This window comes from Heterodontus francisci, chromosome 24 (genome assembly GCF_036365525.1).
Source record: "Heterodontus francisci isolate sHetFra1 chromosome 24, sHetFra1.hap1, whole genome shotgun sequence".
In the NCBI taxonomy this organism is placed as follows: domain Eukaryota; kingdom Metazoa; phylum Chordata; class Chondrichthyes; order Heterodontiformes; family Heterodontidae; genus Heterodontus; species Heterodontus francisci.
This window is the reverse complement of record NC_090394.1, coordinates 76,917,999-76,935,476: the sequence shown is the minus strand read 5'-3', so window position 1 is coordinate 76,935,476 and position 17,478 is coordinate 76,917,999. Positions and strand designations below refer to the sequence as shown.

Here is a 17,478-nt window from a genome sequence, read left to right as displayed (position 1 = left end):
CCTAAATCTTAAATTTGTGTCCCCTACTCCTTGTACCTTCAACTAATGGGAACAGTTTTTCTTTGTCTACCTTATCCAACCTGTCATACTCTTGTACACCTCTATCAAATCTCCCCTCAATCTCCTTTGCTCCAAGGAGAACAACCCCAGCTTCTCCAACCTAATGGCTCACTGGTGCTACTGGTTGTGTCTTCTTTAGCTCGATTGCCTGTGGGTGTCAGAGAGGAACTGCCCAGGAATTTTTCCTATTGGTTGAAGGGATTTTCCCCATTTTTTGCCTCTTGCAGGAATCTGTGTGACTGCGGGAGGGGTGAGGCTGTTGCAATGGGACAGACTTGACTGCGGGAGGGGTGAGGCTTTTGCAATGGGACAGACTTGACAGACCGCGCTGCTCAATCCTGTCCTTCTTGCACTTTCATGTAATGAAAGCCGCACCTTTCAATGAAATGTACAGCACACAGAACCAGTTAAACAGAAAGCTGAGCAAACACCCAACATCTGTGCAGACCCACACTGGGGGCTTGGGGTCAGCTCAGGTGATGTGAGATCTCCAGGGATGCATCAGAAGGCTTGTGCAGTACACCAAACCTTGTAGCTTGACAAGGAGGCATAAGAAATAGGAGCAGGAGTAGGCCATTCGGCCCCTCGAGCCTGATCAGCCATTCAATAAGATCATGGCCTCAACTCCACATTCCTGCTAGCCTCCCCATGACCCTTAACTCCCTTGTCAATCAAACATTCTGTCTAACTCAGCCTTGAATATATTCAATGATCCAGCCTCCACTGCTTCTGGGAAAGAGAATTCCAAAGATTTACAACCCTTTGAGAGAAGAAATTCCTCATCTCTGTCTTAAAAAGGAGACCCGTTATTCTGAAACTGTGCCTCCAGTTCTAGATTTCCCCACGAGGGAAACGTCCTCTCAGCATCCACCCTGTCAAGCCCCCTCAGAATCTTTTATGTTTCAATAAGGTCATCTCTCATTCTTTTAAACTCCAATGAATATAGGCCCAACCTGCTCAACATTTCCTCATTTGACAACCCCTTCATCCCTGGAATCAGCTTAGTGAACCTTCTCTGAGCTGCCTCCAATGCAAGTATCCCTCCTTAAATAAGGAGACCAAAATGGTACTCAGTACTGTAGGTGTGGTCTCACCAGTGCCCTGTACAGCTGTAGCAAGACTTCCCAACTTTTATTTCATCCCCATTGCAATAAACGGCAACATTCCATTTTCTTTCCTAATCAAAGACACTCAGATCCCTCTGTACCATGCCATTCTGTAGTGTCTCTCCATGTAAATAATATTCTGCTTTTCTATTCTTCCTGCCAAAGTGGACGACCTCACATTTTCCCACAGCACAAGCCCCACTTCATGGGCAGCAACTAAACAAAGCAAATGTTTGTTCAATTGACAGGGAAACTACAACCCATGAATAAAGGAGGAGCTACTAACATCCTGAATCCAAGATTCAGTAATAACCTGAATCCTCCCACATCCCATTAGTCTCCATTAAAGTGGGAACTGAGACTGAAGTCACACCCAGGATCTGAGTGTAGGAGTCCGGCCCAGGAATCCTCCCAGTTAAAGTAATGAACTTGAAGGATTACCTCTGTCGTGATAATGCCAGCCTCCTGTATAGTAGTTGATCAGCACCTGGGGAGGTCTCCACACCTCGAGAATATAGTCCACCTGGTATTGTTTGCGCCAGGTAAGGGACTGACACAAGATCTCTCGCGCCTTGTCAATATTGAAATCCCGAGCCCGCAGGAAGCGCAAAATGTGTTCATCTTTGGGAATCTGGAAAACACAACAGTGATAGGTCCTGTTAACGCTGCCTTCACACATGCACAGGATTGACACCAGTATCTGGGCTTGTACACCAGCACTCACAGCAACACACGAGCACTCCATTTACACCTGTAATCTCAGGTGTAGGCAAATAATGCATTTACGCCAGCACCCACTGAATAGGTGAACTGTACGTATCAAAGCACTCAGTTTGTACACTAGTACTGCCCTTCCATCAGTACAGATTAGGAAGGCCCGTCGGTCTATCCATTGAAACCTAGGGCTATTCATGCAAGAAAACCTACTCAGATGGGTTGATATTACCAAACCATTGGAGACTGCACTTCAAATGTACAACACACTTCAACTCCAACCTGCCCTTCTGCAGAGTGTTGTTGGTTTCAACATAGTGACTCTAGCTGCAGCAAGGATACAGAGGGCAACAAGTCTTAATTCCCTCCTGATTTGTTCTGGATTAGTTCAGAATATCCACTATAAGCCCACTGACTCCCACAGCTACCTTGACTACACTTTCTCACACCCTGCCTCCTATAAGGACACAATTCCATTCTCCTAGTTTCTCCGTTTCCGTTACATCTGTTTGGACGATGTAGCTTTCCATCCTCGTGCTTCCAATATGTCTTCCTTTTCCTTCAGCCGAGGATTCCCCTCAACTGGGTCCGTTCTATTTCTGCACTTCCACTCTCACCCCTCTCCCCGCCCCCCCCACTCCTCCAGAACCATGATAGGGTTCCCTTTGTCTTCACCTTCCACCTTACCAGCTTCAACACTCCGCCATTTCCACCACCTCCAGCGTGATGCTACCACCAAACACATCTTCCCCTCCCTCCCCTTTCAGCATTCCAAAGGGACCATTCCCTCCTCAATACCCTGGTCCACTCCTCAGTCACCCCCAACACATTCCCCCCCCCCACACCCCCCTTTCCTACCATACCTTTCCATACAAGCACAGGAGATGCAACACCTGCCCTTTAACCTTCTCCCTTCTCACCGTCCAGGGCCTAAACACTCCTTCCAGGTGAAACAGTGAATTACTTGTACTTCTTTCAATTTGGTATACTGTAATCGCTGTTCACAATGTAGTCTCCTCTACACTGGGGAGACCAAACATAGAGAGGGTGACCACTTTGCAGAACACCTCTGTTCAATCTGGAAGCATGACCCCGAGCTTCCTGTCTCTTGTCATTTCAATTTTCCACCTTGCTCCCACCCTAACCTTTCTGTCTTGACCTGCTGCAGTGTTCCAATGAAGCTCACTGCAAGCTCGAAAAACAGCACCTCATCTTTCGACTGGGCTCTCTACAGCCTTTCGGACTCAACACTGAGTTCAACAATTTTAGATCATAACCTCTGACCCCATTTTATTTTATGTTTCTTTGCTGGCTCGATTTCTTCTCTCGTTTCCTTTGCATTCAACGGCACCTATCCTGCCATCCACACCTCCTTTAGATACAGCTGTTGTTTCTTTGCTGGTCCCATTAACACTCCCTTTGACTTGTACCGTAAAACCTTTTGTCAGTTAATCTCTCCTGCCCTCCAACCAATCACAGACCTTCCCTTTTCGTTCTCCCCCCTTTCACTTGCTCAAAACATTTCTAACTTTTTCCAGTTCTGATGAAAGGTCACAGACCTGAAACGTTAACTCTGCTTCTCTCTCCACAAATGCTGCCAGACCTGCTGAGTATTTCCAGTTTTTCCTGTTTTATTTTTAGAAGCTGCTTGTCCTGCCCTCTGGAATTCGAGTTGTGTTCAAGAGAACAGATTACCCAAACAACACAGCAAACACATGCAGATCAAGCTATCACCCTCCTCTAACTGTATATGCCTGTTGGTATTTATGGATGCATGTGTCTGTTTTTGAGGATGTTTGTGTGTAAGAGTTGAGTGCTGTGTGTATGAAAATTTTCCTGAGTGAATATGTGTTTTAAAGGCAGTGATGTGGCCATCTGTGGGAAGAGGTTCAAATAATGAGTCTATGCCCTCCTGATGACCAACAAATATGACAAAGATAAATGAGAGACTGTTAGATACTGAGGACCCCATGTAAAGATGCCCATCCAAATTGTTAACTTTTATCCAATAAGACAATAAAACAAACTCATTAAGACAATTAATCTCAAGAAATATAGCTGCCCTGGGTATGTGAAAGGCAGCATTTCAGAAAGGTGTTGACTGGAGGACACAGTGACAGTTGTATTTGAACCTGTCTTCCTGATAATCCACACTAGCCCTACTGGACAATGCTTAAACGCTGACTCATGCTGACACACACACACACACACACACACACACACACACACACACACACAGGAAAATGTTACCTTTTCTGGCTTCCAATCACCTGCTTCAGACTATAAAGAGCACAGAGAAAGACATGACTTTGAGGTGCAGCACTTGGACTGAGATACAAGACAACATTCCACAATGGCATACTCATGTCAAGCACTTTCTGGCAGTAGGATGTCTCTCCCTAGCATGAACCAGGTAAATCTGTAGAAAGTTTGCAATGATTCAGGAATCATTTGCTGGAGGGACTGTGTCTATTCCAAATATTCAGGTACCTAGTAAAGATCCCAATCATTCATCAGGAGTGGATTTTTTTCCATTGATCTCAAAACCTAGAGATTATTTTAACGCCATGAAGGACCTCGAGGTGAGTAAACCTCCTAATAACAAGATCACCCTTCAATAGGCTCAGCAAGGATTCTGTCACCTGCACAGCGATCACTGTGACTGATATATTTGTCCTGCTGTTCTACTTCGATGGAAAATCAGGGATGCATCATTGGAAACTACTTCTCAGTCGACTGAGATTCAGAACCCATTCTGTCTATGCATGAGAAATTCTAGTGTTCCTGACTCCATGTTAGATACCCAGACCCATCCTACTTGCACGTACATGACCAGAGCCAATTTTAACATCACAGTAGCTATCCAGACCAAATCTATCCATATGAGAGATACTGTGACCCAATCTATCAGTGTGCTTTGATGTGTTTGAAAATAAAAATAAAATGGCATTAATATCCTCATGATGTCCCAAAATGCTTCACAGTCAACAAAGTACTTTTGAATTGTAGTCACTGTTGTAGTGTAGGAAACATGGCAGTCAATATGTGCACAGCAAGATCCCACAAAGACCATGAGATAATTGACCAGATGAGGAATCAGCAATCTTTTTTTTAACCTGAAGAGCTTTTTTTTTTTTTAAAAAGAAAAATTACCAAAAATAAAAATTATTGGGAGCTGCAAGATGAAATTTTGACATTTCTGAACCAAACAATTTGCAAATTGCCAAGTGTCGCTGGTAGAATGCATAATTTGAATATATAATAACATACATGTATTGAATTTATGTATCGATAGAAAAAAAATCAAAATTAAAATAGACCAAATTCTGAAATATTGCGTTTTTTGACTTTAACTAGAATTTTGTCAGTAAAGTTATCTCTAAATAACTTAAAATGCGGAGAATTAAGATAATTCTTTTCAGCTATTGATTCTTGTGATTAAAAAAGAATCTTCTGATAACACTCAGAATAATGTATTGTCTCAGCTACATTAGAAACAATAATGATCACAATTATAAAATCAGTTCCTTGAAGCAAAGGCGTTATCTATAACCATGGTGTAGCTATACCATTCAAACAGGTTTATTTAGAGCGTGGTGATGTTTATCGTTTAAATAATCATTTGAAACAGTAAAGTGCAGCATAATGATTAGCTTTAAATCCCCAGAATAAAAACATGAATCTTACTTCTTTTTGCTTAATTTTTTTAGACTTTTTTATGTTAACGCAATCCAACTAGAAAAGGTTGGGAGCCGCAAATAAGATATTCAAAAGCTTTGGAGCCGCAGGTTAGACTCCTGGTCCAGATGAATGGGGTACCCATTGGAAAGATGCACTAGAAATCTTGCAGATCCAGGACTTATTCTGTCTTAACAAAGCAGAAGGTTCTGAGAAATGGGCAAGATTCTGCCAGGTGGCAATGACTAGTGGGAATCTGTTCGGCATCTCCTGATGACCCCAAGCTATATGCTCAGGTGCTGAGTATAAGAATCAATGCATTCAAAGAGATGGACCAATTAAGGGGAAGAGGATGTTGTTCGGTCACCTTTGAAATGCTGCACCTACCTCCCCCGGCTCATAGATCCCAAATCTAAAAGAAATTAGCTCTGTTCACTCTTTAACCAATCTTTGACTTGTTTCATTGGATTGACTCGTGTTGAGCTCAGATAGTTTCACCCTCGATTTGCCCATCACGTACCTTGCCTTTGTGCGTTTCTTGGAGCCACTGTCGAAGCTGAATCAGACAGCTCTCTTGCATCGGGGTTAGTTGTCCCAGGTACCGCTCGATGTAATCAGCATCGAGCTTGTCAGCTGAAAAACACACAGATAAACCCAATGTTGACTTGTTTTTATTGAAGAACTCAATAGCCTATGCCACTCATTGAGATTTATGCGCAACAAAGCACTTGTGACTCATCTCTTGATTCATTTTAAGTGGCCAAAAAAGCCCAAAGTAGGAAGTCTTGGGGATAATGGAGAGACAAGACTCGGAGCTAACTGGGCTATTTTGAGTAGTTTACCTCTTTGCCCCAACTTCTGGTCATTTCACCTGATTTCTCTTCTACTTTTTCCTGTGTCTGCTGGTCCCACCCTGTGTACAGTTCTGGGCACCACACTATAGGAAGGATGTGATTGCACTGGAGAGGGTGCAGAGGAGATTCACCAGGATGTTGCCTGGGTTGGAGCATTTCAGCTATGAAGAGAGACTGAAAAGGCTCGGGTTATTTTCCTTAGAGCAGAGAAGGCTGAGGGGGGACCTGATTGAGGTATACAAAATTATGAGGGGCATAGATAGGATAGATAGGAAGAAACTTTTTCCTAACAGAGGTGTCAATAACCAGGGGGCATAGATTTAAGGTAATGGGCAGGAGGTTTAGAGGGGATTTGAGGAAAAAAAATTTCACCCAGACGGTGGTTGGAATCTGGAACACACTGCCTGAAGGGGTGGTAGAGGAGGAAACCTCACAACATTTAAGAAGTATTCAGATGAGCACTTGAAACGCCATAGCATACAAGGCTACGGGCCAAGTGCTGGAAAATGGGATTAGAATAGATAAGTACTTGATGGTCAGCACGGACATGATGGGCTGAAGGGACTGTTTCTGTGCTGTATAGCCCTATGACTCGATGACTCGAAAGCACCTTGGAGCATTTTGGTAAATATAGGCAAGTTTATAAACCTTAGGAATGAGCAAGAGAGTGGAAATAATTGGATAACTCTTTGAAAGAGCCAGACACAGACATGATTTGCTGAATGGCCTCCATTTGTGCTGTATCAGTCTACAAAGTTATTGTTTCATTAGGACACATATTGTCTCTCTCCACGAAGGCAAGGGTAAGTGACCCAACCTTTGCCATAACATTAACAAATTAATATCCCTCGATTGGATTACCTACCGCCTGACAACTTTTCAAAGACCCGTTTGCCCCACTGTCCTCTGTGACTGGGGAATCAGCCCTGTGGCTCTCCATAAGCACTAAACTCATTGTTACTCATCTGATTCTGTATTAAATTTTTAAAACTACCTCCCTAGGAAGAGGAGTCACATCTGATGTGTGCAGAAACCTACCATCTGGTGTTGTGGGCAGTGTTTCCTGTGCACACAGGCTGGTCAGTGGTTCTTTGGTACTGCTGTGTGCCAGCACATTCGCTGGCTCTACCCTGAGATCTGACAATGGTGCTAGTGCTGGTCGGCCGGACACTGGCACCATTTCCGCTGTGGCGACAGACACATGAGGAGTCCAGCGGGGAATGTGTCGGATACCCTGCGCAGTCAGCTCGTTCAGGTAGTGTTCAATAACTTCTTTACCCTGAAATATAACGGAATTGGTTACAAATATAGTACCTTGCATTTCATAAAGAGTTAGACCAGCAGCATTGAAGCACTTTGGACAGCAGTCCCACTCAGCACCAAACCAACAGAAAGTATTTTCTGACTAGTTGCTCACTAATTTGTCAGATTGACTCAGTGGGTCGCACTCTGGGTCAGAAGGTCAAAAGTTCAAGTCCCACTCCAGGATTTAAGCCCATAATCTAGGCCGTTGCTCCAGTGCCGTACTGAGGAGATGCTGCACTGTTGGAGCTGCCGTCTTTCAAATGAGACATTAAACTGAGGCCCCGTCTGCCCTCTCAGGTGGATGTAAAAGATCCCATGGTCACTGTTTCAAAGTAGAACAGAGGAATTCTCCCGAGTGCCCTTTTGACATTTATCCCTCAAGCAACATCACTAAAACAAATTAACTGGTTATCCATTCATTTGCTGCTTGTGGGATCTTGCTGTGCCCAATCTGGACACCAAATTTGCCTGTGTTATAACGACTTTTATTTATATTGAGCCTTTAATGTAAAAAAAAATTCCATCATGTAGGTAAAAGAAAAAATTTCAGGTCGACACTTCAAACAAGTAATTAATTAATTGTAAAACACATTGGAAGGTTATGATGTATTAAGATGTATAAATGCAAGCTCCTCATTAATATTAAATTACCCAATAGGAAGTTTATTAAAATGATTACATTTAGCACTCCTCATAGCTTCCTAGTGAGGTCCTGAATCGCACAGACTAGGGCAGGTTAAATTCTCAGTCTGATCGCAGAGGTACTGGTTGAGGATTCTACAGCTGGATTCAGTTTCCTTAGGCTGAAAACAGGGAATATTAGCCACGATTCCTGTTCCTGATCACGCTGCAGAAAAGTGTCTGTGTGTCTGGAGGTCAATGAAGGGCAGGGTTGCATTCAGCTGTGATGCCCTTGTAGCTGAATAACCTGCTCACACATGGGAAGTGGACACTTGAATGAGGCACCAGAAAGTTGTTGACTTATGTAAATTGTCACTTGGGGACTGTTCAACAGCAAATACAAAGTGCTGGACTAGAACCCCGCCAGTTAAATCCTGGCTGACAGTCTGGGGGTTGGAGATGATCTGGTAATTTAAAGGCATATCTGCAGTCTGGTCCTCAGAGGGATTGGGAAACATTGACTGCATTGGGTGCCTCGAAGGGAGCCACACTGTCAGTGGACAGAACAAGTCAGGGCGCTGGACACTTTACTGAGACAGCATCAAACCCATTTTACAAAGGACTATTTCAGCCAGCGCAGAAAGGAAATTTCCATCTGATGAATTTGGGCTGGATTTGAATCTAACTCCCTGGATCATCTGTGCATAGTCCTGTTAGTCCTCACCTCCACCACCCCAGTCACTGAAGACAGAGAGAACAGGAAAGTCTCCTACCCTCTTGATGTTGGCAGTGTACTGTCTCATTGCAATCTTTTCCACTGTACTTTCAAACCCAAAGAATGACTTGATGTCTAGCGATGCAGACTGCTCAAAGCAAGTCCAATCCTCATTGTCAGGGTGAACCTGGAGGAGGGAAATCGACATGGGCTCATTAAAAACTGACATCCACACAAAGTCCCCACTCGGACTCTGCACTAGCTGCCCATCGACCTGAATACTGCAGCTCCAGTAACATAGGCAATGCATGGAAATAGGAAATGCAGACAGTGTCTAGACAGCAGGCAGACAGACCTTAGACATTGTGCAGATAGAACACAAACAGCAACCAAACAAATAGCGGACAGAAAATAGAGAATCCAGACAGAAAGCAAACTGGTGTACACAACACAACAACTTGTATTTATATAGCATATAATAAAACATCCCAAGGTGCTTCACAGGAGCAATATAAAACAAAATAATGACATCGAGCCACAGAAGGAGATATTAGGGCAGGTGATCAAAGAGATAGGTTTTAAGGAGCATCTAATGGGAGGAGAGAGTGGTGAAGATAAGCAGAGGCTTAGGTTTAAAATACTGAGTGATAAAGCACAGCTCCGAACTACTAGGCTCTACAACTCACACTGTAACTGCAGATCTCATTGACGAAGACTCTGTTGGAAAATGTCTCATTGTGAGCCTCGATCAGCAATGTGCGCTCCTTCCAGTTCACTGTGTTCTTCTGGATGAAGGAGACATATTCCACCCCAGCGATCTGCAATGGGTCACAGAGGGTGCATCACAGTCAGATGGCAAGGGGGGGGTGGGGGCACAGCCACAACTATACCAGCCTATTCCATCACCGGGAACAGACTCAAATGGCTGAAAGGCTCAGAACCAGTGCAATAATCTTCAAACAGGGCACAGCACTACGGTAATCTAATATTCAGAACGCAGCCCAGCGTAAACCCAGCACAGCCCTGCCCAGCACAGGTCATAGAATCACTGAATGATGCAGCACAGAAGGAGGTCATTCGGCCCATCATACCTGTGCCAGCTCTTTGAAAGAATATTCAATTAGACCTACTCACTTGCAAATTGGAAGATTCGATTCCCTTTTGTAAGTTACTACTGAATCTGCTTCCACCGCCCTTTCAGGCAGCGCGTTCCAGATCACAGCAAGTTGATGCATAAAAATCATCAATACTTTCAATCTAGGACAGGTGTAATACTGCCACTCAAGATCTGATGCACCCAGCCCAGCAGAGCTCCGAAATTCCAATCTCAGCCCAGCAGAGCTCTGATATTCCCACCTCAGCCTAGCAGAGCTCTGATATTCCCAGCCTAACCTGCCCAGCAGAGCTCCGAAATTCCAATCTCAGCCCAGCAGAGCTCTGATATTCCCACCTCAGCCTAGCAGAGCTCTGATATTCCCAGCCTAACCTGCCCAGCCCAGGTCCGACACTCCCACCCCAGCCCAGCAGAGCTCCGATATTCCCAACTCAGCCCAGCAGAGCTCTGATATTCCCAGCCTAACCTGCCCAGCCCAGGTCCAACACTCCCACCTCAGCCCAGCAGAGGTCTGATTACTCCCAGGACAGGTCAGGGATGCACAGGTCAGATGCTGCTGGTCCAGTGTGAGGTGTTATCTGTGAAGGGCCTTTCTATAACAGCTGGATTTGGTGATTACACAAATGGCTGACAACACTCACTCACCTTCTTCAGCAGTCGTGGTGCTTCCACATTCAGCTTGCAATTCCTCTCCACAATGTGCAGCGATTCATCTTCACTCTTGTACTCACTGAGTTTCTCACTACCCAGGAAAACGGGGATCAATGGGCATGTCGGGAATCTCTTCTCATAAGCCTGGAATAGAAGGATCATTCCATCAGACAGCAAAGAAATAAACAGGCCGTAACCCTCGGATTTCCATAGCATTGATAATCAAATCAACACCCGAGAATGTCAATATCTGGTGGAAAGATCAAATCCAACATTTCTACTCTCCTCGGTCTCACATCAGACATTTGGCTAGTTTTGCCAATTTCTCCCTCTCTTCCCCTGTAGGCTGTGGCTCTTGCTGCCGAGCTGACCATTATTTATGTGTGCGGCTATGTGCCAGTACTGCTATTTTCTTTGGTATATCCAAGATATTGGCACAATGGAAATTCCCCTTTATTATTTTAACTGAGTGATGTTGTGGATAAGCAATGGAGTTAGTGTCAGTTAGTGCATGCTGCCCTGTGGTAGACTGTGCCCACCTGCTGGCACCTTCCCAATATTTACAGGCAGAGGTGCACCTAATTGGCAACAGACTTGTGAGACGAGCTACAGGCTAACACAGCTGCGCCATCTGTTGTAAGGTCACTTGTGGCTAATATATACAATAGGGATGCACTGTCAGTGGCAGTAATGGTGGATATCCTAAATCACACCAAGTCCTATTCACCCATCACCCCTGTGCTCACTGACCTACATTGGCTCCTGGTTAAGCAGTGCTTCAAATTTAAAATTCTTATCCTTGTTTTCAAATCCCTCTGTAGCCTCGCCCTCCCTATCTCTGGAACCTCCTCCAGCCCCACAACCCTCTGAGATCTCTGCACTCCTCTAATTCTGGCCTCTTGCACAACCCCAGTTTTCATCGTTCTGCCATTGGTGGAGGTGTCTTCAGCTGCCTGGGCCCTAAGCTCTGGAATTTCCTCCCTAAACCCCTCTGTCTCTCTACCTCACTTACCTCCTTTAAAATGCTACTTAAAAACTACCTCTTTGACCAAGCTTTTGGTCACCTGTCCTGATATCTCCTTATGTGGTTTGGTGTCAAATTTTGTTTGATAATGCTCCTGTGAAGCATCTTGGGACATTTTATTATCTTAAAAGGTGCTATATAAATATAAGTTGTTGTTGTTACACCCCTCTGGTTTGTATAAAACACGAGCTCGGCCTCAGCTGGAGTATTGTTTCCAGTTCTGGGCACCGCACTGTAGGAAAGATGTGAGGGCATTGGAGAGAGTACAGAAAAGATTCACGAGAATGATTCCAGGGATGAGGAATTTCAGTTATGAAGATAGATTGGAGAAGTTAGGACTGTTTACCTTGGAGAACAGAAGGCTGGGAGGTGATTTGATAGAGATATTCAAAATCATGAGGGGTCTGGATAGAGTAGATCGAGAGAAACTGTTCCCACTTGTGAGAGGATTGAAAACGAGAGGGCACAGATTTAAAGTATTTGGTAAGAGAAGCAAAAGTGACATGAGGAAAAACTTTATCACACAGCGAGTGGTTAAGGTCTGGAATGCGCTGTCCGCGAGTGTGGAGGAGGCAGGTTCAATTGAAGCATTCAAAAGGGAATTAGACTGTTATATGAGAAGGAAGAATGTGCAGGGTTACGGGGAGAAGGCAAGGGAATGGAAGTGAGAGAATTGTACTTTCAGAGAGGCAGTGTGGACATGATTGGCTGAATGGCCTCCTTCTACACTAACAATTCTGTGATTCTAGGCAGACTGCAAAACAGTCCTACAGGGAGGATATTCTGGAGAAGCAAAGAGGACCATGCTGCTGACTGCCCCTCATACTGGAGCAACACTATGTTTACCAGCCATCAAATGGAGTGGAGTGTTGTACTGCTCCATCCCTTGGCCACAGATCCTGTCCCCTTCCTCTACATCTAATGAGCCAGCTCACTGGGAACTGTCAGGGACTGTTGTTACCACAAGATCTTTGCAAAGGCAACAGTAGATACCTTAATATTAGCAGCCTTTGTCATTGCTGCCTGCAATTTTACCCCCATTAGCTGCCACATACCATTAAGTGGCCATGTTATGTTAAACTGACTTATCTGTAAGCAGCATTTAGGTTTCCCATGGCCTCCACCAGTCAGCACTGAATGGCAGATCCAATTTAGTTTGGAACCTGGGCCATATTATGTAAAAGACGACCAAATCTCAGGAAGGGCGGTGGGAGTGATTATTGGGTTCAGTGCATTAATGGTCAAGTAACATGGGACTAATTCCTGATCAGACAATTTACCCCAGTCTCCAAGTCTGACAGAATGTGAATCCAATTCTGTGAGTAGATAACTGCATCTTTATTTGTCTGGATGGCTGTTGTGATTTCCTCACTGGATAATGAATGTGGAATACTGACAATCGCTTTCATTTTACAAACACAGTTCTATTTAAAGAAACCAAACAGTCCTTTATTAGAATCTGTCAATGAGTGGGTATTGTGCTGCCAAACCTCATAGGTTATCCTAGCATGTATCTACAGGTGACACAGAATGTCCTGTGTGCACATGCACGAGAAAGACAGAGAGAGGCATTACCCTGTCCTATGTGTTTGGGACACACAGACACAAAAAGGAACTTGGATTTATATAGCACCTTTCAAAACCTCAGGATGTCCCAAATTGCATGGGACAGGCTTGTGTCACATGTAGATTCATGTTGTTAGGATGATCTATGAACTTTACTGGCATGATGCCCATTCATTGACAGCTTCTAAAAAAAGGAATGTGTTTCCTTTATTTACTACAGATACACACTGTGGGTATGAGAGAGAGGGGGAACGAGGCAGACAGACACGGCCAGTTCGGATTATTACTGAGTGAGAAAGAAAATGAAAGGCAGTGATGGATGGCCGTCTTTGTGTGTGAAAGAGACAGGCAGAAACAGAGCCTATTGTTTCATAACTGTGTTCCTTCTGTAGCAATGCTAACATCGGCTTGCAGCCTCTCAGCAAGCCTGTGGGCAAATGCAATCCTTTAGGGGCTGAGAAAATGTTTCTGGACAAGTTAGGGGGAGGTGGGGGGGGGGGGGAGGGGAGATGAAACAGAACCCTAAGTTTCTGCTAACCAGTTCAAAGAGCATGGAGGGAGCTGGCAGGTTCCGGCTCTCCTCTCTTACGCAAGATGATCTCAGACAATAGGGACCCTGTGTAAAGAGCAGCAGGCACATCTGTTCTGTGGATGGACAAAAGGAACACGTGACCACACTCACAATAGGTCCTGTGTGATGTTTGTAAACTCTGGGACTCAGTGACACTGCTGGCTCTGATTGTTCATTCCCAATAGGTCCCTTGAAAAGGTTTCGCCCCCGAAGGAGCTGACTCTCTCTCAAATTGTTTAATGGATATCCAGGATGTTCCAGTACCTTGCTAAAGAGGGTATTTCTTAATGTGTCACTTAGTTAGGATTCGGAGGGTATACACCCTGGGGGCATCACAGCTGAATCTGATCCAACCTCGCCCAATTTCCAGCAGGACTGACTGCAATTTCTTGTCATTGTGGCTCAGTAACACACTAAAGGCACTAGGGTAGGTGCAGTTACTGATGGACACTCAGAGCTGACAGCAACCTGCAGCCATTCTGGTTTCTCATGTGGTCCATGTCCCAGGACTGGCTCCGGAACAAGCTCAAGACTCTTGGGTTCTGACACCAAGAGTTCAGAACAAGATTAGAATGCACTGTGTAAAAGGTCACCTTCACAATCAGTATTTACTGAACAGCATTAACTTCTACACCCTTTTTCTTTCTCAGTCTTAAAATATTTTGCTTACAAGTTATGTTGATCACAATATTGAGCTTGCTAAAGGAAGAGGCATTACTGAGTGACAGTGTGAGGGAACTGTTAGAGATACAGTCAGGAACACAGGGTGGGAGGAGTGTGAGGGAATGGGAGAGATGGTGGGAATAGGAAGGATGGAAGTTAAAAAAAACTGCTTTGCCTTTAACATTTAGAGTAAAACTTTCACCCAAAGAAAAAAAGACTTGCATTTATATAACGCCTTTCACAATCTCAGGATGTCCCAAAGTGTTTTACAGCCAGTTAAGAGCTCTTGAAGTGTAGTCACTGTTGTAATGTAAAAAACATGGCAGCCCATTTGTGCACAGCAAGAGCTCACAAACAGCAATGTGATAATGCCATAGGGATCAGTGCTGGGCCCTCAACTATTTACAATCTATACAAGGGATTCAAAGGTTATAGCGGGTAGACAGAAAAGTAGAGTTGAGACCACAAACAGATCTTATCAAATGGCGAAGCAGGCTTGAGGGGCCGAATGGCCTACTCCTGCTTCTAATTCGTATGACCAGAGCATTTGTTTTTGTGATGTTGAGTGACAGATGAATATTGGCCAGAATAATGGGGGGGGGGGGGGGGGGGGAATCACCTGCTGTTCTTCGAAACAGTGTCATTGGATCTTTTACATCCACCTAAAAGGACAGACTGGTTTAACATCTCTTCCAAAAGTGGGTACCTTTGACAGTGCAGCACTCCCTCAGTACTGTATTGCAGTATCAGCCTAAATCTCTGGAGTGGGATTTGAACCCACAACCTCTACCTCAGAGAGGAGAGTGCTGCCCACTGAGCCACAACTGACACACTAGCTGTGGAGGAGGTTATCGGTGAAAGACACTGATGGTAAGGACACAAGAAACAATTAGATGCATTTCTGTGGCGAGAAAGGATCGAAGGATATGATGGGAAGGTGAGGTTGACCAATGAAAAAGGCTTCTTAGACCCAAAGGCCTTTTCTCATCTTCACCCGATCAACAGTAAAGTGTAAAAGTAGAGCAAAAGTCTCGATGTGTTGGTTACAGTGTGTGTAACAGGACATCCAGTCTCATTAAACATCATTAACTCACCGCCATCACCATCTCAAAAGTGTACTTGTAGACCCGTACTGGAGACTGGTATTTCTGCACCATCTTCTCTCTGCAAGTTCAAACACGTCCATCATTATATAAAGTACGGAATGAGTAAAACCTATTACATTTCTAACCTTTGCCAGTTCTGATGAAAGGTCACTGACCTGAAACGTTAACTTTGCTTCTCGCTCCGCAGATGCTGCCAGACCCGCTGAGTATTTCCAGTACTTTCTATTCTTACACAGATGGCAGATTTCAAGTCAGCCCTTTCCTTCCCAAGCCTAAATCAAACGGAGCCAATTTAAGCTGCAGAGAATCAGACAGAACCCTGGGCGGACTGCACCATGAATAGTGTAGTCAGCATTATAGACACCAAGACACGGAGGTGATGCAGAGACAAAGGGTTAATCATCAGCTTAAAGCTACACACAAGAAGTCCAACTTCAGAACTAATTGACCATTTCATTCATATATTTCCAAGTACAGTCAGTATACAATATGAAAAAGATTTACATAAATGGGCTTAAGTTTTTTTTTCCCTGAACTGAGTTAGCAGAAAGCTGCAGTGAGGGACCATTAGTCTTGGACACTGAGAGCAGGGAAGGTTTTGTATGATTTTATTAAACCAGTTGTTTGGCAGCAAACAACCACAATCCTATAGTTAATGGAAACTTTGGGCAGCATGAAGATTCAGGGAGGCATCTGCGATGAATTCACAGTAAAAGCACCAACCAGAGGCTCGGCTCCTGAACTCTGAAACTTAAAGCAACAGGATCTACCACATTTCGTCTTCAATTAAACTCCTTGCTCTTTTCTTCAGACTTTGAGCCACTAATGGGAGCCCTGGGCCGGTATTCCCCTGGCAGCAAGCTCAGGGCGGATTGAGCATCAATGGCTCCAGCTGAAGAATCATTGAGCGAGGGAGGAGGGTACAGCACCGCCAGCTTACATTCCTGATCAGAGTCAACCAGTAGCGACATGTAAGAAATCCTCTCGCTTCATTCCATCGACTCGGCTCATTAAGATGTAGTTGCGCAATGCCCTCACCTGAGTGAATATTAAAGCTTTACAAAGTCCCCAACTCGTGGTTATTTATCAGTCGTTCGGGATGTTTGAACAGCTCAGTTCTGCTGAAAGGTCATTGACCTGAAAGGTTAACTCTGTTCCTCTCTCCACAGAGGCTGCTGAGCGTTTCCAGCATTTTCTGTTTATCCATTAGCATCCCTGCTGCCTTCAGTTAGACTCCCAATGTCCTGAATCATCCGTTTCCCGGCACCACGAAAACTGCCAAAGTCCTAAATCATTTCCGTACAGAATTCCGGGCGTCCAAATCACTTTGCGCCAAGACTTCGGATCAGTCTGCACCCGGAATTGGACAGAATTTACACAGATCAGTGCAGGAAACATGCCACATATCCGGGGGGAAATAACACGGCGAGTTTTTACTGGAATTGAGTAACTTGACTCCTCCCTTAACCAAGCTGCCGGAAGACAACACTGTCCTGACCCAAACTGGGACATGATTTCTCTATGGGAAACTAAACCAGATTTAAAGCTGGTTCATTACCAAAGCCTGAGCTCTCCGAAAGTTTACTTCCAAACTTCACTGCTGGAATTGGCAACATCTTTTTATTCTCCGAGCGTTCCTACCGCTGTACTGCAGTGAATACATGTTCACTGGCCCTGAATTCACCTCCAAAATAGTTTACTCGCCCCATGAACTGCAGGAAAACACACGC

General features: G+C 44.5%; 1 protein-coding gene across 4 annotated transcripts in view; it reads right to left on the bottom strand.

Moving 5' to 3' along the window:
• LOC137383569 (SEC14-like protein 5) overlaps nucleotides 1–17,103 on the bottom strand; it is a 30,667-nt gene extending 13,564 nt beyond the window's left edge. For 2 of the 4 annotated variants that reach the window (XM_068056687.1, XM_068056690.1), the window contains exons 1-8: nucleotides 16,787–17,103; nucleotides 15,737–15,806; nucleotides 10,813–10,962; nucleotides 9,740–9,871; nucleotides 9,112–9,240; nucleotides 7,451–7,691; nucleotides 6,079–6,191; nucleotides 1,608–1,797 (exon numbers count right to left, since the gene is read on the bottom strand). In XM_068056687.1, the coding sequence (XP_067912788.1) occupies nucleotides 1,608–1,797; nucleotides 6,079–6,191; nucleotides 7,451–7,691; nucleotides 9,112–9,240; nucleotides 9,740–9,871; nucleotides 10,813–10,962; nucleotides 15,737–15,799 (1,018 nt within the window). In that variant the 5' untranslated portion in view covers nucleotides 15,800–15,806; nucleotides 16,787–17,103. Of the gene's footprint in view, nucleotides 1–1,607; nucleotides 1,798–6,078; nucleotides 6,192–7,450; nucleotides 7,692–9,111; nucleotides 9,241–9,739; nucleotides 9,872–10,812; nucleotides 10,963–15,736; nucleotides 15,807–15,903; nucleotides 16,021–16,786 lie in introns of all 4 variants that reach the window. The other 2 variants (XM_068056688.1, XM_068056689.1) reach the window with 2 other exon arrangements.
• Nucleotides 17,104–17,478: the final 375 nt, after the last annotated feature.